The following is a 27,824-nucleotide window of genomic DNA, read 5'->3' on the forward strand; positions in this document are numbered from 1 at the left end:
TTTAATTGAACAGTGAGATCCAAGACTTGGATATGTGATCCTTGAAAAGCTAGTGGCTAATGTTAGCAAATAGCTGACAAGCTAAATTAACCCAATTAGAATGTAACAGCTACAAGACGACAGCACATATATTGCTGTGATCTATATCACATAGATTGCGCCTAAATTCTCACTACCTATGATCAGAAATACATGTCTTATCACACTCCCCGTAAGATTCAATGTTACTTTATAGTGATTCAAAAATAAATACTAAAGCTTAGCCACCCCAAAAGTATTATTAGGAGATGATAGGAATGTTAGCTAACATAAACTAAAAAAGCCATGAATCATCCCGATGTTATTTACCATGAACACACCTAATACCCTACCCAGTCATAGCCATTCATTTTCAACTGACTTTTCATTTGGTACAATAATGTGAAGGTTAATGGATAAGCAACAGCTGATTTGCTGAAACTTTGACAGTTATGGGCATGAGCTCTGATTCATGTCTGTACAAGTAACATTACCTATTACTCAGTATCTGATGTTTATGTTCCCAAATACTATCGTAGAAAAGGTTTCAGTCGTAGTCATCTGGACACTGTTTTCAGAATCAAGACGTTTTGGCTCCCATCCGGGAGTCATTCTCAATTGTGAAAAATGGGCCGGGAACTCAGAAATTTAAGCTACTCTGTGTTACATAAGCCCTGCCCTCAGGAAGGAAATTTCTGAGTTCCCGGATCAGCCCAAGACCGTCACACCACCACCATATTTTACTGTTTACGGTATGATGTTCTTTTTCTGAAATGTGGTGTTACTTTTACACCAGATGTAATGGGACACATACCTTCCAAAAAGTTCAACTTTTGTCTCGTCAGTCCACAGAGTATTTTCCTAAAAGTCTTGGGGAACATCAAGATGTTTTCTGGCAAAACTGAGACAAGCCTTAATGTTCTTTTTGCTCAGCAGTGGTTTTTGTCTTGGAACTCTGCCAAGAAGTTGGAAGAAAGAAGAATAATAAAACTAAAAGAGAGGAATTGGAAAAACAGATCCAACAACTACACAAGGAAAACGCTTTCACCCCTTCTTCTTATTTACATAGGAGAATAACAAACTTGAAATATCATTACAGTCAGATTAACTGAAGCAACAATTACAATGCTGTACAAAGAAGGAAAAGATGTAGGCTCAAATAGTCTGATCTCTCTTTTGAACCTAGACGGAAAGTTGTTTGCTAAAATTTTTGCCAATAGATTAAGCCCTTTAATAAACAAATTAGTACACACGGATCAAACAGACTTCATACGCATTAGAAATTTTACCTTGAATTTAAGGGGAGACACTACAGGTGAATAGGGTTTAAAAAAAATTCAATAGATATCACCATGAAATTTTCCCAGTTGATTACTTACATTAAGACAATAATTTTTTGCATTACAAGTTTTCTGAAATGTTATGCTCAAATATGCAAATTATGCATTATCTAATTAAAAATGCACTAATTTGCATACATTTCCAGAACAGAAATCTGAACATTGGATAAAACCAGGTTCGAAATTGTTGTTTCATTTTGTTGACATATTAGAGTCAAAGGTTTTTACATAGGGAATTTTGGATATCTATTTATCTATTATCACTCCATAAATCAGAAAATACTGTCATGAGCCATAAAAAAAATCAATTTTCGCCATTGTTATTTGGAATAAAATGTTATATAAATCAGGCTAGGATTGATATATGAACAAACCCCGCTGTAAAAAATCTTCAGAATATAGATAGGAATAAAACTGGAAAGTTTGCTAATGAAGTGGAGATTTCTGGCTCAGAGTATGAGAAAAAACTCATTTTCGCCTTTAAAGACATGTATTGTAAAATTCATACATTTTGCAAGACACTACAGGTGAATAGGGTAAAAAATTTAACTAATAGATATCACCAAGAAACTTCCCCAGTTAATTACTTACATTATGACAATCATTTTTTGTACTTACTCTGAAATTGTGAAATGTTTAAATATGCAAATGAGGCATTATCTAATGCTAACTTTTGGTGAATCTAGGAGAAATCCACAGATATTTCCACAGACCCAACAATTCTCACCATGAGCAAGCACTTGGCGACGGAGGCAAGGAAAAACTTCTAACTTCTAATCCTTTAACAGGCAGAAACCTCGAGCAGAACCTATAGGCTCAAGGTGGGCGGACATCTGCCACGACCGTGTTGGAGAGCAGGAGAGAGGTGCATCATGGAAGTCTCCCATCAGTCTAGTACAGTCTAGCTATACAAGTACAGTCCATCTTAAGCATACTCTAGAATGTGGAGATGTGTCTACCTCTCGAACCCAAACCGGGACTTGATTCCTCAGGAGAGGAGCGTAATAGCTGAAGGCTCTGGCTCCCATTCTACTTTTGGAGAGTCTAGGAATGACAAGTAAGTCGGCATTCTGAGAATGCAGTGTTCTAGTGGAGTAAAAGGGTACTATGAGCTCTTTAAGATATGATGGTGCCTGACCATTAAGAGCTTTGTAGGTGAGGGGAAGGATTTTCACATTGAAAAAACTAACATTCCCTGAGGAAGGGGATAATATAAGGAAGGTGCACATTGGAGCCCATGCAGTTGCTCCCAGGACCCAACTCGGTTTAGATATGTACTTTGTTTAAAGTTATATTAAACCTTTATCATATTCAACTCTATAGTTTGAAGGGGGAAGATAAAGGCAGCTCAGTACGGTTCCTGTAATGCCAATTAAATGTTCCAGTCTCTGTGAAAAGATGTGATGGTCAGTGGTGTCGAATGCAGACAAATCCTTTGTTTGATGCAATTAGAAAGTCATTTCTAATTTTCACCAGTGCTGTCTCTGTGCTATGATGCACTCTAAATCCTGACTGAAAATCCTCAAATAAACTATTGTTATGTAGAAAGTCTGCTTTGGAATAGGATTTCAAATTGAAAGACAGTCAACAATAGACAATTGTCTTAAAACATCACCATATCAAGACAATTTCATCTCCTGCCTGCATGACACCCTACGTTCAATAACCTATCCATCTTCTGAAAGTTTTAAGGCCAGCTGAGAAAAAGAAATGGGTATTCAAATACCAGATGAGATAAGAGAAAAAAGTCTCAAACACATACACAAATGCTCAAACAATGCTAGACACTGTCTTATACAATTTAAAATGCTACATAAACTCCATTACTCCAAGGTAAAAATACACAGCATATATCCAGTGTAAGTATAATCCATGTGTGATAAATGCCATTCTTCATAAGAAGCTCTTTTCATAGCTCATAGCCCCAAAGTTGCATCTTTTTGGTCTGATATCTTCAACAACATCTCAGAAATGAATACTCCATTTGAACCAGAACCTTTATTAATTATTCTCGGTGTAACTGAAGCATTAAGAAGACTCACCACAGCCCAACAACAAGTCCTCTCTTACTGCCTCATCACAGCAAAAAAACTACTACTTCAATTCAATAAAATTTTATTTATATACCGCCAATTCATAAAAGAAGTTATCTCATTGCACTTTTCCTATAGAGGAGGTCTAGGCAACAATGCAAATACCACCTAGAATTTTTAAAATAGTAATAATGTAATTGTAGTGTTAACATTAATATTAATAAATTAATAATAATAGGAATAGGAATGACAGCTATAGGAATAATAATGACAGTACTAGCAACAGAGCCAATAATAACTGCAGCAGCAGTTGTCGAGCAGGAACATGGGGGCAGCAGGTGGCCCACAATCACAGATCCAGTCTCTGCAGCTCCAGAGGTAAAAATACCTGCTGAAAGTGACAGAAGGAGAGAGGAGAGAAACAAGAAAGCATATAACTACGGGAGAGAGAAGATGTCGAGTTAGTAACTTGCAGTAATAGGATAAAAAAGCATACAGATGGAGAGGGAGAGGAGGAGAGAGGAAAGAGGTGCATCATAGGAAGTGTCCCGGCAGTCTAGGCCTATAGCAGCATAACTAAGGGATAGCAGTCCTTGAAGTTTGTTTCATGTGAGAGTTAAAGGATAAATCCTGATCAAAGATAACTCCGAGGTTCCTTACGGTGGTGCTGGAGGCCAGGACAATGTCATCTAGAGTAACTATATCTTTAGATAATGTGTCTCGGAGGTGTTTGGGGCCAAGTACAATAACTTCAGTTTTGTCAGAGTATAACATCAGAAAATTGCAGGTCATTCAGGTTTTTATGTCCTTAAGGCATGCTTGAAGTTTCGCTAACTGGTTAGTTTCATCTGGCTTGATCGATAGATATAATTGGGTATCATCTGCATAACAATGAAAGTTTATGGAGTGCTTCCTAATAATATTGCCTAGAGTAAGCATAAATAAGGTGAATAGAATCGGTCCAAGCACAGAACCTTGTGGAACTCCATTAATAACTTTGGCGTGCACGGAGGACTCACCGTTAACATGTACAAACTGAGATCGATCTGATAGATAGGATTTAAACCAGGTTAGTGCGGTTCCTGTAATGCCAATTACATGTTCCAGTGTAATAGGGTGTGATGGTCAATGGTCTCGAATGCAGCGCTAAGATCTAACAAGAGTACAGAGACGAGTCCATTGTCTGATGCAATTAAAAGTTCATTTAAAAGTTTGTCATTTTCACCAGTGCTGTCTCTGTGCTATGATGCACTCTAAGATAAATCGGGACCATTCAATGGCAGGACGTGATGAATTTTTTCTCTAATAGTTAAAATTTTAGTATTAAAGAAACTCATGAAGTCGTTACTACTGAGGGCTATAGGAATACATGGTTCAATAGAGCTGTAGCCTGGCTACAGTGCTGAAAAGAAACCTGGGGTTGTTTTTATTTTCCTCTATTAAGCAAGGCACTTTTATTATTATTACTATTAGATCCTAAATGCCGCGACAAGACACAATAATTGCCCCTTCATCACACAGGAACCCGGCAGCGAACTTGTATTCAGCAGCCGTGTTAATGGACTTTTGTCAGATAAAATGCAGTTCTTGGCCCCCGCACGCAGTGACAGAAACACAAGTGAAGGCCCAGCGGTGTGGTACCGATACAATGAAACGTGCTAAGCACAGAAACACACAGCACTAAACAGGACACAGCAGTTCTTATTTCCCACAGCAAAGCAAAAATCACAACATTGAAGCTTCAGGTAAAAATAACACACAGTTATAAACCTATCTCTGCCCAGACACAAGTCTCTTACTTATCCAGCGGAGTCCTTTCAGACTCGAATACTGATTGTGGAGGTGGGTATGGGTAGCTGTAAGCTGCAGAGGGAGAGGTGGGGGAGTTGCTAAGGTGAGCAGCATCAAGGAGAGATAATTGGCACAGCTGAACCCGGTTAACTAATTATTCCCTTATTAAATACAGTAGCATGCTGGACACAAGGGAGAAGAGAAGGAGAGGCGGTTGGAGAGAGGATGGATGCAGAGAAAGCGCGTGTGGACAGAAAAGAAATAAATAAAGAAAGAACATTGAAACCCTGGTCTCAGCGTGGTGTCTCAGGGCCAAGAGGAACTCACGGTAGCACAATTAAGCTACACTGATGTTGGGGGGATGCTGCTCGGTCGGTGGGTTCAATGCCAAAGCTGGTCCTCGGGTGTCGAGTGTGGAGAAAGCCTGGCGCAGCGGTTATTCTTTTCTCTGTGAAGAAAACGGTGGGATCTGTATCCTCCTTCTGCAGGTATAAGATCGTTACATGGTGTATAATGATCCCTTTCAGGATCCAAAATTGTGCAAACACAAAACAATCTGTTTCTCGTCCAGAGAGTTAAGACTTTCACCTTGGGATTAAAGTTCAACGTTGAGTCAGGTCACCTCTTGTTCCAATTGGAGTTGCAGAGGAAAGGCGATGAGCAAGTGGTGCGCTCTGAACTTTATAGACTTGATGATGTCATGGCCATAGCACTGGAGTTTCCAGCGCTCCTGTGGCGGCTCGTCCTGCAGGAATCCAGGATTTGGTTTCAAACTTAAATCTCGCACTCAGGTGTGATTTAATGGACCTTTACATGTAGGCCTCCTCGTTAAGGCTTTGCCTTTTACATGTAGGCCCTTCTTTGTTTCCTATGTGGTGAGGCCCCAACACAGGGGTGTAAGCATTCATAGTGAAACTTCTGCAAGTGGTCCAAAACACGACAGCGCGTTGGTTCTTCAACTAGCCAAAAACAGTTTTTATCACTCTACTTTTCATTTCTCTCCACCTTCTCCCTGTTGCTGCTCTCATAAAGTTCAAGTCACTAATGCTTACTTATAGAGCAGCAGATAGCACGGCACCCACCTACCTTCCCTACTTGAACTCCCTCATTCAGGCTCATGCGTTTTCTACAGGCACCTGCAACCTTGTGTCTCTTGTGTCAGGTGGAATGTGAAACAAAGTGTTGCAGCACTTATTCTTCATGGTTTGTACTTGATCTACTGTGGCTTGGATTGGATCATATTTATGCCACGTCTGCCATATAAGTAAATGTAAATGTGGTCAGGAGTGTACAATGTTGCTTAATTAATATTAAAGTACTGAGGGAATACTACAGCCCTTCCTTTGATCCAAACTGTTCTTCAAGCACCTGTTTAAAGACAGTTGATGTAGTATTTACAATAGCAGTTCTAGATGGGCTTTCAGTGGCTAAAATCAGCTTGATATCAAATGTTCCCTTCCAGCTGGAACTATTGGTAATGAAACTATATCATATCATAGTAAGAAATTGCAGGAAGCTGCTTCAGTGTACAGCTTTTCTGTGTTTATGGTCATTTAACTTTACAGATTAATGGATTTTACATGCATTTGAAGATATGATTTGTTCAGCCCAACAGACTTTAGACATAAAAGCACTAATTTGCCATACTCATTAAAAACAAGTCTGACAAGCAGTAGATCTATTTTATGTGCTGTATTTATTTATTCTTTAAAAAACAATTACCTTAGAAGACTGGAAGACAGTCAGTGATGGACAGCATAGATCTGGGGATGGACAGCGAAGTGGCAGATGGAGAACTAGACCTGGACTACGGAGAACCTGGGAGGGCCAGTGATGGTGTGGTAAGCTCCACCCTGGATCTCTTAGGAGGTGCAGCCGAATCAATTATATTCCTCAAGCTCAGTGGGAGTCCTGGCACATCTAGACACAGTACAACAAAAACAAATAATTAGTTATTATCACTTTTCTTTAGGACAAAGTAGCCTACATTACAGTCAATACGGCCTACAGTCATTTAGAAAAGAAGTTTATCAGTTGTCTATGGTTCAATGACTGATATGAATCAATGATACCTGTGGTAGTTTGCCACCTTATCTCCTCCAGCCCTGTGTTCTCTGTTGTTTTCCTCTCCTTGATGTGTCTTGTGTGTCCTCCAACGTGTCCTTGGATGTGTTTGTGTGTTTGTGTGTATATGTCACCTGGTCTGACTCCGTGGGTTCCACACCTGCTGCTGATCACCGGCTCACCTGGCTTCAATCATTCATCAGTCTCCACAGTTAAATACCAGGCTCTCCCACAACACCAACGCTAGATCGTCCACGTACACTAGTACGACCACTACGTCACGGCTCCTGATTATTTCCAAGTTAAGTACCAACTATTGAGTGTTTGATATCTCGTGTAATCCTGGTCTTTGTTCTGCCACAGGATTATTCTGTGCCGCTGATTACAGTCGTCTTTGTTCCTGCCTGGATACCTGTTTGCCTGCCTGCCTCGCCTATACTCCACTGTGCTTCTTCCCATCTACCTATCCACGGAGCCAGACCCAGGGAAACCATCCTGCTCTGTGTTGGTGTTCACGCTGACGGCCCGTCTCCTCTCCCTGCCACCAGTCTACACACTAAGGTTACCATTACCTTTCCGGTTCCTACGAAGACAACACGGAGGACTCCACTCCGAAGTTCTTACCCCTTTCCCCTCCACCTTGTGCTTGTCAATAAAGAGTGACTTTATTCACTATTGCTCGTGTGTTCTGCATTGTGGGTTCTATCATTAGATCGTACTATACGGCAATACCTTGAAGAACCATCTCCTGCAAATTTGCGTTCTCTGCTTTCAGGTCCTTGATCTCCTGCTTTAATTCAGTCTTTCTGTGGAACTGTACTGTGGAATCTACGATAGTAACCTGGATAGTGATAACTTCAACCAGGCTACAGGCTTCAACTATCATCATGGCCCAGTAAGCAAACGTACAGTATAACCCTCACAACAGCAGTTATTCTGGCAGCCATTTAATAGGTTCTGATACCTTTTTCCTTCTCTTAGAGGAATGGTTGTGGCCTGTCAGCTACTTCATGCTTGCCAAGTTTTAATTAGCCAAGAAAATGGGAAAGGAGATGTATGACAAAACTGTTAACGTAGTTAAAAACTTTGTCTCGTCACAATGTCCACTTGTAGAGGTATGAAACCACTATCAGCAAGTTGTTGTTACTGATGTTCTGATTCCCCCATGGAGGAGAAGGCTAGAGGCCAAGATCAAGAAATACAACAGACTGGAGACTGCCAAACAAAGACTCACAGCTCTAGCTACCCGCCTAAAAAAGCAGAAGCCAGGAGAATAAACTGGATGTTCTCCACCGAACCATCCAAAGTGTACTCTCAGTGGCAGGGTAATAACACAAGAACAGATCCAGCCAGGGCTGAGACTGAACAGTACTAGAAGAACATATGGGAGAAGGAAGCCTCACATGACACCAATGCTTAGTGGCTAGTGGATCTATGATCACAGATCACAGCAATCTCCCAGAAAAAGATCAGTAACCATTACACTGGCAGCCATCCAAGAAAAAGTGTCAGGTATGAAGAGCTGGACAGTACCAGGCCCTGACATAATCCACACCTACTGGTTGAAGAAGCTCACTGCACTGAACCAGCTACTAAGGGATGGGATGCACCCTGAATGGCTTACTGAAGGGTGTACAATCCTGATCCTGAAGGACCCCGCAAAAGATACAGCCTCATCCAACTACCAGCCAATAACCTGTCTCTCCACAACATGGAAGCTCATGTCAGGCATCATTGCGGCTAAGACAAGTGGACACATGGATCAATACATGAGCAAAGCACAGAAGGGCATCAGCAAAGGACCCAGAGGAGCCAAACACCAACTCCTGGTTGACAGAACAGTCACCCAAGACTGCAGAACCTGACACACCAACCTGTGCACTGCCTGGATTGGTTACAAGACAGCATATGACTCAATGCCACACACATGGATCACTGAATGCTTGGAGATGTACAACATCAACAGGACTCTAAGACACTTCATTGCAAACTCGATGAGGCTGTGGAAAACCACCCTGGAGGCCAATGGCAAGCCACTTGCACAAGTATCCATCAAATGTGGTATACACCAAGGAGATGCTCTGTCCACACTACTGTTCTGTATAGGTCTGAACCCCCTCAGCCAAATAATCAATGCCATCAGTATGTTTTGCAACAATAAGGTTGTAAAGGTCTTGAGAGAGCTTTTTGCTTTTACACATCATGAGATGTTTCTTCTGTGACACCTTGATAATGAGACTCCTTTTTATAGGCCATCAGTTGGGACTGAACCAGCTGATATTAATTTGCACTGACAAGGGGCAGGATTGCTTTCTAATTGTTTTGGCTTTCCATGCCTTTTTGCACCTCCCTTTCTTCATGTGTTCAATACTTTTTTCCTGTGTCATTATAACACATAACTTAATTTATGGACATCTATGGTTTGATTTCTTTACATGTGTGGATTTCATGAGTTGTTACCAACATCTGGTGAATATCAATAGCACCTTTAGAAATATATTTACTGAGAAAAATGGTGATGTGTTCAATACTTATTTTACCTGCTGTATAATGCACTAATAATGAGAACCTGGAATCAGTAAGAACTGGAATCGATAAGCAGAAGCAGAAATACAAAATTATATATGACTTCTAACCCTAGCAAGTTGTAGTAAGAAAGCCAGTCCAGTAACTGAAATATTTGGTCCCTGCAAAGACATTATTGTTTTTCCATGGCATTACCAGCAATGGTTTAAATGTTGATATGAATCATTGTGTTTTTAATGAATTTTAGCATTGTATCAAAGGCAGATAGTAGACAAACACGAACCGTAGGAAGAGAGAGGGTGTGACATGCAGCAAAGGTCCTTGTCTGGAATCAAACCAGGAACATGTCGTTTACAAGGTATCTGTCTTAACCACTAGGCCACCAGGGTGCCCCCACCTGAACCAATTTTGAAAACCTGTATAATGTAAATATATCACCAAAGTTGAGACAGCATGTTTGTTGTTCTTGAGTGTTCTTGAGTATGACACCTAACACGGTAAGCCTCAGAACATACAGATGGGCAACATTATGAAATCAAAAAGCAACATAAAATGTTTAAGTTCAGTTATCAAGCTCCTCTCCTGTGGAATCAGGTCCCAGTTTGGGTTCGGGAGACAGACACCATCTCCACATTTATCAGTAGGCTTAAGTCTTTCCTCTTTGATAAAGCTTATAGTTAGGGCTGGCTTGGGTGAGTCCTGAACCATCCCTGAGTTATGCTGCTATAGGCTTAGACTTAGACTTAGACCCTATGATGCACTGAGCTCCTCTCTGCTCCTTTCCCTCACCATCTGTATGCATTTTTATCCCATTAATGCATGTTACTAACCTGACATCTTCTCTCTCTCATAGTTTTGTGCTTTCTTGTCTCTCTCCTCTCTCCTTCTGTCGCTTTCAGCAGGTATTTCTGCCTCCAGAGCTGCAGAGTCTCTGGATCTGTGATTGTGGGCTACCTGCTGCTCCTGTGTTCCTGCTCGACAACTACTACTACATACTTATCGTAATTTTCCTTAGCTGAGTTTTTGGAAAGAATGAGGAGTGTGTTTGATCATCCAGATGCCAGTGGGAACGTGGGAAAGCGGCTCTTACGGATCAGCCAGGGAAATCAAAGTGTGGCAGATTATTCTGTGGAGTTCCACACCCTGACTGCAGATTCGGGTTGGAACGAGGAGGCACTTGTCAGCGTCTTTTTGAAAGGACTGAGTGAAACTACGAAGGATGAACTGGCAGCTCGAGATGAACCCACCGTTCTGGACGCTATGGTCTCACTGTGCATTCGAACGGACAACCGCATACGCGAACAGCGCCAGGAGCGCACCAGCTGTTCTCTTACCCATACCTCACGTAACACGGCTCCGACAACACACCCCAGACCGGGATCGCCCAGCCTGACCGCAGCTTCATATCCGCAGACTCCGACCACCTCGGAGGGGGAACCTATGCAACTAGGCCAGACCCATCTGACGCCAGTCGAGCATCTCCGTAGATGTGCAGCGGGGGAGTATCTGTACTGCAACAACAGGGGTCACTTCCTGGCTACATGTCCCTTGAGACCTAAAGATTAGGCTCACCAGTCGCAGTGGGGGTTCTGGTGAGAAGAGGTTTAATTACAGCTACTGTACTTTAATAGACTGTGGTACATAGCCTGTCAATAAAGACAGATTGATCATATCTAGTAATATGTAATATCTGCTAACTAAGGGTAAAACTTCTTTAAGCAGCCTAGTTGGGAGGGGGTCTAAGAGACAGGTTGATGGCTTAGATTAGGAAATCGTTGAAGTTAGTTGAAGATGGTTGATAGGAGAAAAGCAGTCTAAATATATATCAGGTTTTACAGCTGTTTCTAAGATTCCTCTCTTTAAGGATAAATCGTTGCCGGTTGAGGGTAAGACCTGATGAATTTTGCCTCTTACAATAAAAATGTTATCATTAATGAAGCACATAAAGTCATTACTACTGACGGCTTTTTTCACCTACCATTTACAACAAGATCCAGAGGAGGAAGAATGAAAAGAATGCAGCCTGCCAGGCCTCATTTGCTTTATACATGACAATGACCACCGACATACTGCTCCCCTCTGGTCACTGGGTGGATTCTGTGAATGCACCAACTCCAACAACAACACCATAGTGGGTGGTATAAATGTTATTAACAATTGATTCTGGTTATGCAGAAGCTGTAGGACAATACTGGACATTAAGTCATCTCTCTCACCAGTAACGTCAATAATACCGTATCACTACACATTCCCATACTTAGCTAAAGCTAACTAACCATAAAGCCATATTCCCAAAGGTAATTTCGGTTGGTGGGCCAAAAATTGGCAAAAGATGCAAATGAATGCTTTGTTTCCATCCACTACTGTAATGTGATTATTAGGAGTTGGTTCATCGAGATAAGCAGTAAGTGGCACCAATTCTCCAGAATAAGATGGTGCAACAAGATGACGTAATTGAGTGAGCACCAATCAAACCTCAAATGGTGAAAAAAAATAAAGAAAACACGATGGAAATGTGACATTTGTTTGTTTCATGCATTAATGTGAGGAAGGTTACAGTCTCTTCATCGCTCCACACAGAACTGACAGTTCACAGGTCTGCCGCTATTATTAAAATCAAAAATGCGCATAAAAACAGGTGGATGGAACCTAGACAGCTCAGCTCGTGTGACACCTAAGACGAGAAAGTGACGTTAACTAATGTTAAGATGGAGGCTGATAAAATAATACAGCACATCACAAATATAACATTAACTAACGTTAGATTGTTTAACACAAATAGTCCTGTTAACTAGTAGTGACATACATAACGTCATGCAGGCTAATAGGCAGCCTGGGCATGTAACTATAGTGACTAGCTTATTAGCTAAGCTAGCAGCTAACTTACAGGCTGACAAAATAATATGTATTTTTTAACCCATTACATTATAAACAGGTCATTAAACAAAACCAATCTACATGCACCAGTTCAAACATAACTTTCTTGCTATTACTAAGACAGAAGTTATGTGTAAACATAACAAAAAAAAAACATAACATACATAACATAACAAAAAAAAAATAAAATAAAATAAAATAAAAAATAGGGCAAGGGGTAGCTGTAACACAGCAAGGCATTACAAATCTGCTCTTTAAATGTGAATTTGTGTTGCCATTGTCTTTGTCCTCCTGGGAATAAACTTTACTATTCTAACAAGCAGGAAAAGCCATTGCCTAGTTTCACCAGACAAACATACAGTACACAGCTCTCTCTCACGCAGGAACACACACTCACACACACACACACACACACACACACTCTATTATTATGTCCACGGAACTAGTTGCAATAAACAGAGCAGGTGCACTGTATACCTGCAGCCTCCTCCCAGTGCTCCATATATCCCTCCTCCCTACCTCCCTCCTCTCAGTCATTGTTTCCACACAGACTCCACCTGAACTCCTCACAGCTGAATAGCAGTATTGTATTGCTCATGGTCTCTGTTTCACTGGCTGTATTTATGAGTAGAGTGGATCATTTCATTGCAATGGACCATGTTATGTTGTTGCTGGTGTGTGTTGCTCCTGTGGTTCGGTGCTACAGCTCAGGTCAAGTTATGGACAGCTGTGAAGACATGCGACCCCACCACTCTGGGCTGAGCCCGCAGACGGAACCTGCAGCCTTCATCGTCACTACGGACCACAGCAGCTACAGACTTGGAGAGGAGGTGAAAGGTATGCATCAGGCTTATCTAAACCTGGAATTAGTATAATACAGCTATATTAATTTTTAAGTATATTAATCCTGAAAGGGATAACATTCACAATTTAAAGCACTAGGTGACAAATGTTTGTTAAAAAAACAAATGCGTTCTCTTAAAGGGTCACTCCACCCAAATGACTAAAAAACATATTTTCTCTCTTTCCTCTAGCAGTATCTCTCCATGCAGATAGTTTTACATTTATCTATCCAGGTTCTGAGATATCTTTCTCTGAGATTTTTGCCTCCACCATGATAATCGAGGTAAATTAAATGTATTTCGTGGTGCTCACAACATTAAAAATGGCCCAATCCACAGAACACATTGTTGACAGTTTTCATCGGAACTACATATTTTTAGGAAATAGTCCCAATGAAAACTGGAAACTACAAAGCCAAGCACTTTGTGGTTCCATCGTCTCTGATTCCATCCTGCTGTTTTTCTCTGTTTTATACCATTGTAAATTTAATAACTTTGGTTTCTGCACTGTTGGTAAGACAAAACAAGATTTTTAGATGTCACCTTGGGTACTGCACATTTACTGCATGTTTTGACAATTTGTAGACAAAACATTTTTATTTAAATAAACAATATTATATTTAATTGATTATGAAAACCATTAGAAGCAGCCTTAATCTAAAGGTTTATAGTGTACTGAAAATGAATGAGCATGTGATTTGCTAAATGGTATCCTAACATATGTGTCCTGTAATATCAGTATTGTCAGTAGGGCTTTCCTGGCTGTGAACACTGAGCTGGAATGTTTTTTTTCTCAGTTCAGCTCCAGGCTCCAGCTTCCACACCATTCATTGGTTTCCTGTTAGAGGCTAGAGAAGTGGGGGGGCAGTCTCCTGTGGGCAGCTTCGTCCTGACAACAGGGGCCGCTCAGCTCCTCACCTGCAGCTGGAGACCTGTGAGTTTACTCTCACATGGCAGACTTTAACGTGAACAACATGCAGCTTTACAGCAGGCAACGCAATATAACAAGAGAAAACTCTCGCTTACTACTGGAATATTTAGTAATTTACAACAATTTGGTCTGTTGGGCCTTCTTCAGGTACCTGATGAACGACATCATAAATTATTAAATATTCCAGCGGTAAGTGAGACAGTATGCAGGAAACCAAGTTGTGGTTTCCTCTGATGATGCAGAGACTTTTAAAAAATTTTAATACTATGTCATATCATACTACACCATACACCTGTGCTATTCAATATGAAACTGAAATACTGAGATATTTCAACTGTCAGTGTTTCCCTATCAATGTGTTCTGTATTTTGTCTTTCATAACTGAATGATTTAATTTTATTTAATTTTCATTCTGACATGAACATTCCATGCAACATTAAAATCAAATCACAACACAAAGAAAACAAAGTGAAGAGGTGTATTGCATTTCAGTGTTGTCCTGAGAGCAGCATTGACCTGCCAATACTAAATGCAAAACACTAATTTTTTTATGAGGAGGTGCATTTGAACATTTTCTTTTTTGAGATGGAAATGTGATGATCATGCCAAAATGAAAAACAATCAGGAGCCCAATACACAATCAATGTAGTTACATGTGTAAAAACAGAAGAAAATAGACTTGTAGCGTAAAAATGTCAACAATATGTTGGAAAACCTTCAGATAGAACATATGATGACCTCCTTTTCTCTCTCTTTCTCTCTCTCTCTCTCTCTCTCTCTCTCTCTCTCTCTCTCTCTCTCTCTCTCTCTCTCTCTCTCTGTGTGTATGTGTGCATCCAGAACTCAGCTGTATCCCACAGATCAGAGTCTGTTAAAACCTCCATTCAGGTGACATGGAGATCAGAAGCGACAGCAGACGCGAAACCCATTCAGTTCCAGTAAGATTGAATTAAACTATTTTGTCCTATTCCATTCCATTCTTTTCTATTGCCATGCTCAAGTGGGTCAGAAAAGTGAGCCATTACTTTACATAATCTTTATGTGTTTCTACCGTGATTCATGAAAAGTGGTTCTGGTGTATCTGCAGTGCATCCTTCGTGCAGAATTACAGGACATTCTGGGTTGATGTTACAAGTCCTGCCCTGACCTTCACTAATGACAGTACTGGTGGAACTACAAGTCCCGCCACTACACCAACAACAACCAGTTCCACCACTACACCAACAACGACAATTACAATACATCAACCTGCACCACCTGTTGTAAGTAATAATGATGATTAAGAACAGGGTATGAAACACCTAACTACCAAACCAAGTAGGCTGACTGACCTACCAGCCAGTACAGCTTAAATAATTACACACTACAATCTTCACAGGGTAGAAAACAATTAGATGGAATGTAGTGAAAGTTGAGAAGTTAAGACCTCTCAACTTGGGTTGGATGTGGGAGCAGTGTCCGTTGGATCCCCTGTCCAGTCCCACAGCAATAGCAACCCTTTAAAAGGGTTTAGGCATGGGTGTCTTGTCACATCCAGACCCTTTGGAGGGGTAATATTCATTGTGGGTTGTAATGCATGTATTACATGTATTATGTTAAGATTTGTTTAAATATTTACTTTTTTATCCACCCCTTGGCTCTAGGACCATGAGCCCATCCCCCCAATACTGTAGAAGTCAGACTGGAGGGTGAGGGACCACCCCATCCAGATATAGCAGCCATAATGGGAGTTGGAAGAACTTTGTGTCAAAAAATCCTCTTTTTTTCCATGTAATTTGATACCCTCATTGGGAATCAATCCATCTTGGAATATACTATTAGTTTAATTAACTTCCATAGAAATCTCCAAATATCTCCTGAGCTTTTGCATACTACAAAACTTTATTAGGTCCTGAGGCTAATGAAGGTCTACCATTCCCATCAACACCCTGCAGCTCATCCCATGCTGGTGGCTGAACATCCACTGTGACGCTCTAATGTCTTACTGGGGAGGTATCTGGCAGCTGTCCCAACTCTCTATCCCTTTCATAATCTGCCTGTGCCTTTTCTATCAGGTCTTTTAGCTCTTGCTTTCAAACTGCTGTATTTACTAATCATGACTTTAAAAAATGTATATTGATCTTTAAAGACTGCTATCCTGGATTGTTCTAACAGATTTTCTTTGGAGAGCTGTTAACAATTCCGAATGCCACTGATGCCCTCTTTCTTGCTTCTTGCTAGCCAGGGCTAGGGTAGTGAATCTTAATACTTTTTTGGTGTCCCTAGATATAGCATCGAATATCAAAAACTGTCAAGTGCTTAAAGTTTCTGATTTAAACCAAAGTTTTTCCAGTTTTAGACAATTAAATGTTTTGTTCTCTTTTTGCATATCTATCTAGCTATCTATCTGTATCTATATGTTAAAATATATATATATATATATATATATATATATATATATATATATATATATATATAAAAACTTTGTCCTTCACCCTCCATGGGTGGTCTCATCCTTCGAGCTCAGGTCCTCTACCAGAGGCCTGGGAGCTTGAGGGTTCTGCGCAGTATCTTTGCTGTTCCCAGTACTGCACTCTTCTGGACCGAGATGTCTGGTGTTCTTCCAGGGATCTGCTGTAGCCACTCCTCCAGTTTGGGGTCACTGCCCCGAGTGCTCCGATGACCACGGGCACCACTGTTGCCTTCACCTTCCAGGCCTTCTCCAGCTCTTCTCTGAGCCCTTGGTACTTCTCTAGTTTCTCATGTTCCTTTTTCCTGATGTTGCCATCGCTTGGTATCGCCACGTCAACCACAACGGCTTTCCTCTGCTGTTTGTCAACCACCACGATGTCAGGCTGGTTCGCCATTACCATTCTGTCAGTCTGGATCTGGAGGTCCCACAGAATCTTGGCTCGGTCATTCTCTACCACCTTTGGAGGTGTTTCCCACTTTGACCTCGGGGTTTCCAGTCCATACTCAGTGCAGATGTTCCTGTACACTATGCCAGCTACTTGGTTATGGCGCTCCATGTACGCTTTTCCTGCCAGCATCTTACACCCTGCAGTTATGTGCTGGATTGTCTCAGGGGCCTCTTTGCACAGCCTACACCTTGGGTCTTGTCTGGTGTGGTAGATCTGGGCCTCTATTGCTCTGGTGCTCAGGGCCTGCTCCTGTGCAGCCATGATGAGTGCCTCTGTGCTGTCCTTCCATTCAGCCCGCTCTAGCCATTGGTAGGACTTCTTGATATCAGCCACTTCAGTTATGTTCCGGTGGTACATCCCGTGTAGGGGTTTGTCTTCCCATGATGGTCCTTCCTCCAGCACGTCTTCCTCTGTTCCCCATTGCCTGAGACATTCCCTGAGCACGTCATCTGTTGGGGCCTTATCTTGGATGTACTTGTGGATCTTGGATGTTTCATCCTGGATAGTGGCTCTCACACTCACTAGTCCACGGCCGCCTTCCTTACGGCTAGCGTACAGTCTCAGGGTGCTGGATTTGGGATGGAACCCTCCATGCATGGTGAGGAGCTTTCGTGTCTTAATGTCTGTGGTCTGTATCTCTTCCTTTGGCCACCTTATTATTCCCGCAGGGTATCTGATCACTGGCAGGGCGTAGCTGTTTATTGCCTGGGCCTTGTTCTTGCCATTGAGCTGACTTCTTAGGACTTGCCTTACTCGTTGGAGGTATTTGGCCGTTGCCGTCTTCCTTGTTGCCTCTTCGAGGTTGCCATTTGCCTGTGGTATTCCAAGGTACTTGTAACCATCCTCAATGTCTGCTATTGTTCCTTCTGGGAGTGAGACCCCTTCTGTGTGGACTACCTTCCCTCTCTTTGTCACCATTCGACTGCACTTCTCAATCCCAATGTCAGAGCTGTAGATCCTGGTGGTGTGGATCAGTGAGTCGATGTCCCGCTCGCTCTTAGCGTATAGCTTGATGTCATCCATGTAGAGGAGGTGACTGATGGTGGCCCCGTTCCTGAGAGGGTATCCATAGCCAGTCTTGTTGATTATTTGGCTGAGGGGGTTCAGACCTATACAGAACAGTGTGTGGACAGAGCATCTCCTTGGTATATGCCACATTTGATGGATACTTGTGCAAGTGGCTTGCCATTGGCCTCCAGGGTGGTTTTCCACAGCCTCATCGAGTTTGCAATGAAGTGTCTTAGAGTCCTGTTGATGTTGTACATCTCTAAGCATTCAGTGATCCATGTGTGCGGCATTGAGTCATATGCTTTCTTGTAATCAATCCAGGCAGTGCACAGGTTGGTGTGTCGGGCTCTGCAGTCTTGGGTGACTGTTCTGTCAACCAGGAGTTGGTGTTTGGCTCCCCTGGTTCCTCTGCCAATGCCCTTCTGTGCTTTGCTCATGTATTGATTCATGTGTCGCGATGATGCTTGACATGAGCTTCCATGTTGTGGAGAGACAGGTTATTGGCCGATAGTTGGATGGGACTGTACCCTTTGCGGGATCCTTCAGGATCAGGATTGTGCGCCCTTCGGTAAGCCATTCAGGGTGCGTCCCATCTCTTAGCAGCTGGTTCATGGAGTGCAGTGAGCTTCTTTAGCCAGTAGGTGTGGATCCTGTCAGGGATGCTGTCCAGTTCTTCATACCTGAGACTCTTTCTTGGATGTCTGCCGCTGTGATGGTGACTGGATTCTGTTCAGGGAGGTTGCTGTGGTCCTTTCTCAGGGCGGCCAGCCACTGTGCATCGCTGTTGTACGATGCCTCCCTTTCCCATATACTTTTCCAGTACTGTTCCGTTCCGTGGGTCTGCTCTGCTGTTATTACCCTGCCATTGAGCGTGCACTTTCGCAGGTTGAGTTGCGAACAGCCGGTTTATTGTTCTGGCTTCATTATCTCTCGTGTATCTCTTGGAGCCTTTGATCTTATCTTTCAGGTCAGTCGCTGCCTCGTTCAGCATGATTTCTCTTGGGGCTTCGTACCCAATCTCTGGTTGGGGAGCTGCTGGTTGCTCCCCTCTGACCTGTAGTCCTGGCTCCCCCTTGCCGTAGCATTTGTGTTGTACCTCGTCAATCTCAAGTTGTGATAGCAGTTGCCGCTTGTGGATGTTGGAACACTGAGCTACAGGTTGCTTCACCGTAAGCCTTGATTGTGGGTTTCGAAGTAACTATTCATCCCACATCCTGTGCATGTAACCCCTCTGACTAGGGTTACTGGAGTAGTAGCATTCCAACAGAGCCTTATTATCGCATCTCGCCCATCTCCGTCTTGTTCCAGTAGCCCATTTGTCGTCTCGATGCCCTGGTTCCCCAACACCTGACGCAGACCTTGTTTGGCCGGGCGACGTCTGAGCCGTCATGTCATATATTTCATTGTCACTCATCATCATCATGAGGTAGGCAGCAGCGTGAAGGGTCTTGCCTAAGGACCCACACTGGATGATGGGTCATTGCTCATTGCGCTCCGAGGGGGATTCAAACCCTTGTTCCCCCGTGAATGTCCCGTGACTTACCAATTGAGCTATCCATATATATATATATATATATATATATATATATATATATATCAAGCCCTACTTCCTTTATTGCTTTCTAAACTGCCTCCAGCTTTTCCTTTTTCTTAATACCAAACAAAATGATTACAACCTTATCACCAAAACAGATATGATATGGAATGATTCTGCAAACCACCGTATTACATTCAATGACATTTTTAAATGTCCAATACCAACATTTTTTAGTTATTTCTTTCTACAATATATGTGCATGGAAACTCCAGCATGGTTAAGGTTAGGGAAGACCGTAGTTATGGTTGAAAAAGAAAAAGCATTGATTGCAGGTCTTTGAAAATCAGTTCTGCGAACATTGAGAGTTTTCCAGGGTGCAAGGTGAATGCCTATTGTACTGTCAATCATGAGGACCAGGATTGAATTGTGTTCCTCTGGTTATATTAATATGATTGTACAGCTTTAGTCTTTTTCCTGCAGATAAGTATCTCCAGTGCAGAGTGTGGTGTCACCAAGGTGTGTTTCAGTCAGCCTTCAAACTGTGACCCGATAGTCAGTGCTGACTGTTATTTCATGTCAGCCATGATGTTGTCGCCCAGTGATGCAGCCGTCCGCTATGAGATGACAGGCCCTTCTGATGGTTACATCTCTTTTGGATTCTCAGATGATCAGATGATGGTAATGTGAAAACATAATGCTTATTTCTATGAAATGTTTCATGTCTTGTAACAATTCTAACAATAAGCCTCTTGAAATACTTGGAACCTTAGACTTTGCACAATGAAACCATAATTATACATTGCAACTCTCAGATTATTATACTGTTTTAAACTTTCAGCCATTGTTGATGAATGTTCAGAGTGTGCTGCTGACCACACAAATCCTGACATACTGCCCCCACAGTACTTAATTCCATCTTGTGGATGTGTACTTTCTGAGGACACACAAAACCTCTGAAGGAACACATGATACAAAGGGGTAGCCATCATGCACACGCAAACACATTAAAAGCAAGTATATCATGAGCGTAGCATGGTCAATGAGCTCTGTAAGACTGCAAATGGCTCATTTAGTTATGCCAAGATCCATATTTTTCAACAATGCCCCATTGAAGATCAAGAGTCAGCAGAGTTTACAAACAGCAGGGGTGAAGAATGGTGATGTTGGTTGGTTTGTCAGTGTTTCAGTCTTTCCATCCATAGCCTTTCACACTTTCATCCAAACCAAGATATCTCAAAAGCCAATGTCTAGATTTCAGTTTCTTTGGATTTTCATATCAGTGAGTCATTATTTGTGATTATCTTTACTAATTGACTTTTCTTTTAGTCCCAAATTGTTATTTCAACCAAACACTGCAGGCATGAAAAGAAGGGACTGGTTACTTGACAATGGAAAAAAAGTAACTTCTGGTGGAAGTATATGTTTTTATTCTTACCTCTGTCTTTCCTCAGGGACAGGATGACATTTACATTTGTGGCATAGGCAGCAACGGCCTGATGCAGTTGCAGCATGCCTTTTCAACAGGACAAACAGCTCCACTAGCTCTTCCTCTGGTACTGAAGTTCTTTTGATACCACTGATTTATATCTGGTCATGGTGTGAGGCCAGAATTTTGCTTGTCAGACCATGAAATATTTAAAGCTGGGGTATGTAGTTCTAGAGAAATTCCAATAATTTAGAGTGAATAGTAGAATAGTAATTGTAATTAATGAATTATGTTAATATTAATAAATTAGTAATAATAGGAATGACAGCTATAGGAAAAAATAATGTCAGCATCTGTAACAAAGCCAATTACAACAATTGTAGTAGCAGTTGTCAAGCAGGAACACGGGGGCAGCAGGTGGGCCACAACCACAGATCCAGTCTCTGCAGCTCCGGAGGCAGAAATACCTGCTGAAAGTGACAGAAGGAGAGAGGAGAGAAACGAGAATGCACAAAACTACGGGAGAGAGAAGATGTTGAGTTAGTAACATGCAGTAATGGGATAAAAATGCATACAGAGGGAGAGAAGGAAAGAGGAAAGAGACGCATCATGCAACCTACAGTTGCTGATGTGTAGCTAACAGCCAGAGGTTTCCCAGAGCCAGCAAACCAGCTCCAGGCAGGGATGCTCACAACTCTCCTGCTACTAAAGCAAACATCATAACAACAGCATATCTTGGCAAACTAGAAAGTAAGCTGAATGTCTGTGGGCAAGTCATTTAACGTTACCTGACACACAAATCATGGCTGGAATGGCTGGAATAGTGTTGTGTGGCGCAGTCCGAGCCACTTTGTTTGTTTAGCATTTACAGAGCCAGGGCTGTGTACAAACACCATATCGTTTTCAGCGTGCATACGCACACAGAAAAGATAGCTAGCAGACTGTGAGCAGACATTCGCTTAATTTGACAAAAAGACGTGTATTGGATTAGAATCATATACCCCACCTTTAATGCTCTGTCACTGCTCTTACAATGAGTGAACTGCACATGTAACTTTGTGGATTCAACTTGATGTTGAAATGATTTCTTTCCACCAGGGAAATGTTTCTGATGTAAGAGCATCAAGGCAGGACAGGGTGATCAGCTGTTCCTTCACCTCAATGAACACTTTTTCTACTCAGCGGACCACTGACTTCAACAAAACCTACTTTCTCATGTTTGCCCATGGACCCAGCAGCAATGGTAATGAAGACATTGTGTAATGGTGGAGGAGGAAGCTATTTATCTGTGATCAGGGATGAAGATGTTACTAACTAATAGAACAACGGTGTCCAAACATTACATGCATGGGGCCACATGGAAAAATTTATATAGTCCTGGGCCATGAGTCTTTTAATTTAAGAGATTATCTTAAAAGTAAGACGGTGTAGTCCCTCATTCGTCCAGGAGTGTTCTATTGTAGAAAAGGTTTCAGTCGTAGTCATCTGGACACTGTTTTCAGAATCAAGACGTTTCGGCTCCCATGCCGAAGTCATTCTCAATTGTGAAAAAATTGAGAATGACGTGATGATGATGTGACCAAGGTGTCTATCAGAGTGTATTATCACCTTGGTCACGCCAATCACATGCTAATCAGTTACTTAACAGTGATGAAGCTGATGCAGCCAGAAAACAATAGGCCTGATTACTGATTAATGGGCCATCTTGGAACCATTAGGTAAGTTTCAGGTGAAACTAGCTATTAACAGATACTCAGGCAGATTCCTTCCTGAGGGCAGGACTTATGTAATACAGAGTAGCTTAAATTTCCAGTTCCCGTCCAATTTTTTCACAATTGAGAATGACTTCCTGATGGGAGCCGAAACGTCTTGATTCTGAAAACAGTGTCCAGATGACTATGACTGAAACCTTTTCTACGATTATCTTAAAAGGGCAATATGTAAGATTTGGCCAGAATTTTATTTAAAATATTCAAAAAATGAACTAAGCTTATCAACAGAATGTGAAGAAGTAACAGTTCTGTCGTCATGTCAATGACATCAATGTATTGTGTTGCAGAGATATCTACTGAAATTAGCATGATAACTTGCTAATCTCCTGTGTTATAATACCAGTTGTGCCTCGAGAGGTGATAATCCGATAGTATAACTCAAGTAGTTCCAGCTGGGTGATGTGTGCGAGTGGCGAGTTCTCTATGTTGCACAAGCTCTCTTAGCTTTGTTAGTCTAATAAATAAACTAAATAAACCCACAAAATGCCACGAAAGGAAATAGTCTTACACCTATTTTCCTTATCAAATAGAAAAATACAACCGTGTACCTTCTGAATTCATGTTTCTCTCTTTCACCGAACTAAGACCAGCTTAATTGCCTTGTTAACTCATCGTAAATCACACTTATTCAAACTCGACAGAAACCAAATAAAACTCACCAAAACCATCTCGGTTAGTCTTCCCACTGTTCCAACAATCACCAACTGTGGCTTGATCGAAATAAATCCTGTTCACCGAGTTAGATGTGTCGCAGCCATATCCAGTTCCAGCTGGGGTGCAGTCATGTTCTGCCTCTGTTGGACCACAGCCATGTCCCGCCTCTTCTGGGCCGCAGCCACGTCCTATCCCGGTTGGGCTGCAGCCATGTACTGTTCTGGTTGGGTCGCAGCCATGTCCTGTCCCAGTTGGACTGGAGCCATGTCTTGTCCTGGTTGGGCCGCAGCCACCTCCTGTCCCAGTTGGGCCACAGCCATGTCTTGTCTTGGTTGTGCCGCAACCATGTCCTGCCTCTACTGGATCTCAGCAGCCATGTCCTGTCGCAGCTGGGCCCTTTAATGAGCAAGTTTTAAGCACTTTGTGCTGTACACTTGAATCTGTAGTAAGATGATTTTATCACTATTAAATTTCACTCACCAGTAAATATCACTCCTAATGGGAACAGTGATGCTGGGCCTTGGAATGAAGAATTGCTGTCCGGTCAGTCTTGTAGTTGAGATTCAGTCAGTCATCATGGACCTCGGTTTGCTCTTGTTTAGAGTCATAAGAGAAAATATTTCACATATTTCCTTATTTTCACAGAAATGATGGCTTTGGGAAAGTGGAGATGATTTCCTGCAGAGTTGACAAGTGTGCATTATTACCATTACTGATTTGCCTCTGAAAAAGGCAAAGCTTCACAACAAATGATTTCATGTGTGCATATATTTGCAACACAAGTCCATCTTTTCCTTGCAGGCTATTGCTCATTGTTTTCAGATGGCCAGTGAGAGCAACTAAAAAAGATTTGCCAACCACTCAGGGTTGCTCAGTTCAACAAAAAAAAAGTTAATTTCAGATCTCAGGGAATAGAACTGCTCCAGAAACTAAACCAGTGCACATATGAGTGGTAGATTATTTCAATTTGTGACAGGAAAACCTGAAACTCCTGGTGATTAAGAGCTCTCGATCATATGAGAATAGTTTTCACCATGGTACTCAACACATCACCAAGCTTGGCATCCCTGGCACAGAGTGCTTCCTGATGTATAATACAATCCAATTTCACGGTTTCTCCTCCACTATTATCAGACTTATCTTTTATTGTTAGAGAACAATTGTGATTATGGTTATTAAAAAGTAAACATTAATTGCAGGACTGTGACAGGACGCAAACTCAGGTTTCCTACATGAAAGTCTGAGGCACTACATGCCCATGCACCACCCTGACCTCCACACCCTTTCTTTCCACCTCGCTACATGAAGGATACACTACTTAATGCAGTTGCACAACTTAGTTGTTACTTAAATAGTCACACTTAACTAGCTGGAGCATTTTCTGCAATGGCTGATTTGATCGTCACCGTCTTTGCTGTAGTGTGTATATCATTCCAATTACTGCTTGCTGCTGCAAAGGGTAACAATGTGCATAAAATAAAATGTTTCAGCTCTAACAAGATGAGCAGCAGTTATTAGAACGCTGAGCTAATGATAAGAGGAAAACTTCCACCCATTGTAGTCTCCTAAGTAAACTACTAGCATCATTCCAAAGTTCAACAAGGAACTGGATCATTCAGCTCTGTCTGTTTTATGCTCTACAGGACAAATCCAGTTCCATACTGGTACCTTCATCAGCACTGACAAGGTAGACATTTCCAGACCTCAGCTTGTCAGAAAAGCTGGATGGCCTCATATCATCAAAGCACATGGTGAGATCCTGCCCATAGGGATGTCTACAGTAGCACTAACTGAAACCATAGTGTTCGTTTCAGGTGATGAAGCGAAGTGATGTTTGTGAGTTGGTTTGTCCAACACATTGACAACTGGACTGTGATAACATTTGCTGTGAATAGTCAGGGTCTTTAGAGGATGAGTCTTAATGATTTTGGTGACCCCTGACCTTTCCTTTAGCACTTCCATCCATGGGGACATTGCCAAGACATTTGCCAAGTTAATGGGGACTGACTCGCTTTTGGAACTAGCCTCAAGTGGCCATTCAAGGAACTGCAGTTTTTTTACACTTCTGCGTTGGGTTAATTTTTCAGTTTGCAGCTTGGTCAGTCAGTCAGCCATTTGGTCCACCATTTTGGTCCAGACTGAAATATCAACTACTACTACTACAACTACTGGATGGATTGCCATGAAATTTGTATTCATGTTCCGAACAGGATGAATAATTTTGGTGATTCCCTGACTTTTCCTTTAGCACCTTCATCAGGTCAAAATGTCAAATTGTCCAAAATTTTTCCCATCAGCTTTTATGTGTACTTTGTGTTTGCTTTGCATTGTTAACATTTCCTGATAAACCTCAGCATGTTAACTTGTCATTGTGAGCATATAAGCATGCTAACATTAACATTGAATTCAAGGCACCGTAGTGAGGGAGGGTTTGTTTGATCTGTCTATTGGTTGAGCTTTACAGAGCAGCAGCTTTACAGAGCCTACAGTGAGACTGTAGACTCTTGTAGGCTGTCTGAAGTCAATCCCTAAATACTGTAACAGACACGTAGTTAGTAAGGGAGTGATTTTGGACACAGCTTTACTGTGCTTTAGGTTAGTTTCATAGGCCATGTCTGCACTACTGCAAATAAATTTGAAAATGTATTCAAGTGTTAGACAAGGTTTTGACCACATAGGCATGTTCAGTTTGTTATCCATGCTGAGGCCAAAATAGCAGAAAAACTATTAAATGGCTGGGATACTCTGCACTCTGGATTACTACATGGAGTGCGCAATGGTTCAGGGGCACCCAAAGCTAAAGACTCAGTTTCAAGTGACTGTTGTGAGCATTTTTCATTGGAAAGTCACAGGGCACAGTCCAATGTAGGGATGTTTTGAGCACCTTATTTTGGTCCTGATCCTTTAATGTTCAGTATCTACCGATACTGCTTCTGATTTAATATTTATTATTATTTTTATTATATTTTAGTTATTTTTTCCCAGACACAGTGCATACTTCTACACTCCAGTAAACATATAATAAAATGAGTAAAGCAATATAAATGTTTCACATCAGAATATCTCAAGTTTCCTTTGATCATTTCCCATAATAGTTTGTATAGTGTACTAGTATTATGGGATATTGTAGTAGTTTCACAAATCAGATGTCATAGTATTTTGCATAATATCTGTATAGAAGTGTTTTAGTGTGGATCTGCTGAGGCAGGAAGCTTTAAGAAATATTTATACAGCCTCTCTTCATCTCCAACATGAAAAAACTTCTGAAGCTCAGTACTATATCTGTTTTCATCTAACAGTAGGTATCCTGCAAAATACCCTTGAAAAATGTACAAAATAACCCAGAGCAACAGGGTTGATGTGTTGGGTGCTTTGGTAGGTACAGGTGGGGGTAGAGGGGTTGTCTCATACTCCATCCACGAGTAACATTACATTCTGTATTGGTATTTATTTTTTTCAGTACAGTTAACCTCGTGGGCGAGCATAGCCACAGTGTACAGGTATTGTCACTGTCATATTGTTCTGGTTCTGTTTTGGGATTTGATCGCCGTACTCAGATGCAGCCAATTTATCAGTACTTTTTCTCAAAATGGAATAAAACAACTATACTATTAGTGCTTGAGATTATGAGGTTGGCCCACCAATTGTACACTGAACGTACAAAGAAACCTTGGCAGCATTCCAACAATCAATTGTGTTTCAGGAGCACTGATGCTGATAGCCTGGATGACCACAGGATCACTGGGAATGATGGTTGCCCGATATCTGAAAGGAGTGGCCAAAGGACAGAACATGTGGGGAAAAGATGTCTGGTTTCTGGTGAGACAATTCAAATACAAATACAACAATGTACCACAGAATTACTTTTTTATGTATCCCACATTTGGCAAAGTAACCATGAAAATATTAAATTTAAGTCAGCATCATATGAAGATATACATTCTAAAAGCAAACACACACACTTGAAAAATGTTAAATTTCATATCTTTGTAACTGTGGGGTAGAAGAAAGTCACATTAAAGTGCGCTGCAGTCTAATCTGTTCTCTGTATATCCTGAATTATACTATACCAACACACAAAACCGTCCAAGAATGTTCCACATAG

At 41.5% G+C, this 27,824-nt stretch overlaps 1 protein-coding gene across 1 annotated transcript in view; it reads left to right on the forward strand.

Moving 5' to 3' along the window:
• The first annotated feature begins 13,195 nt into the window (after window positions 1–13,195).
• The window catches only part of zgc:163022 (putative ferric-chelate reductase 1), a 28,872-nt gene continuing 14,243 nt past the window's right edge, over window positions 13,196–27,824 (forward strand). The window contains exons 1-9 of the mRNA XM_044177246.1: window positions 13,196–13,486; window positions 14,289–14,425; window positions 15,263–15,360; window positions 15,510–15,684; window positions 20,348–20,545; window positions 21,319–21,420; window positions 22,392–22,536; window positions 25,363–25,470; window positions 27,423–27,538. Coding sequence (XP_044033181.1) covers window positions 13,246–13,486; window positions 14,289–14,425; window positions 15,263–15,360; window positions 15,510–15,684; window positions 20,348–20,545; window positions 21,319–21,420; window positions 22,392–22,536; window positions 25,363–25,470; window positions 27,423–27,538 — 1,320 coding nt within the window. The 5' untranslated portion in view covers window positions 13,196–13,245. The remainder of the gene's footprint in view (window positions 13,487–14,288; window positions 14,426–15,262; window positions 15,361–15,509; window positions 15,685–20,347; window positions 20,546–21,318; window positions 21,421–22,391; window positions 22,537–25,362; window positions 25,471–27,422; window positions 27,539–27,824) is intronic.

Source organism: Siniperca chuatsi, linkage group LG19 (assembly GCF_020085105.1).
Source record: "Siniperca chuatsi isolate FFG_IHB_CAS linkage group LG19, ASM2008510v1, whole genome shotgun sequence".
NCBI lineage: Eukaryota > Metazoa > Chordata > Actinopteri > Centrarchiformes > Sinipercidae > Siniperca > Siniperca chuatsi.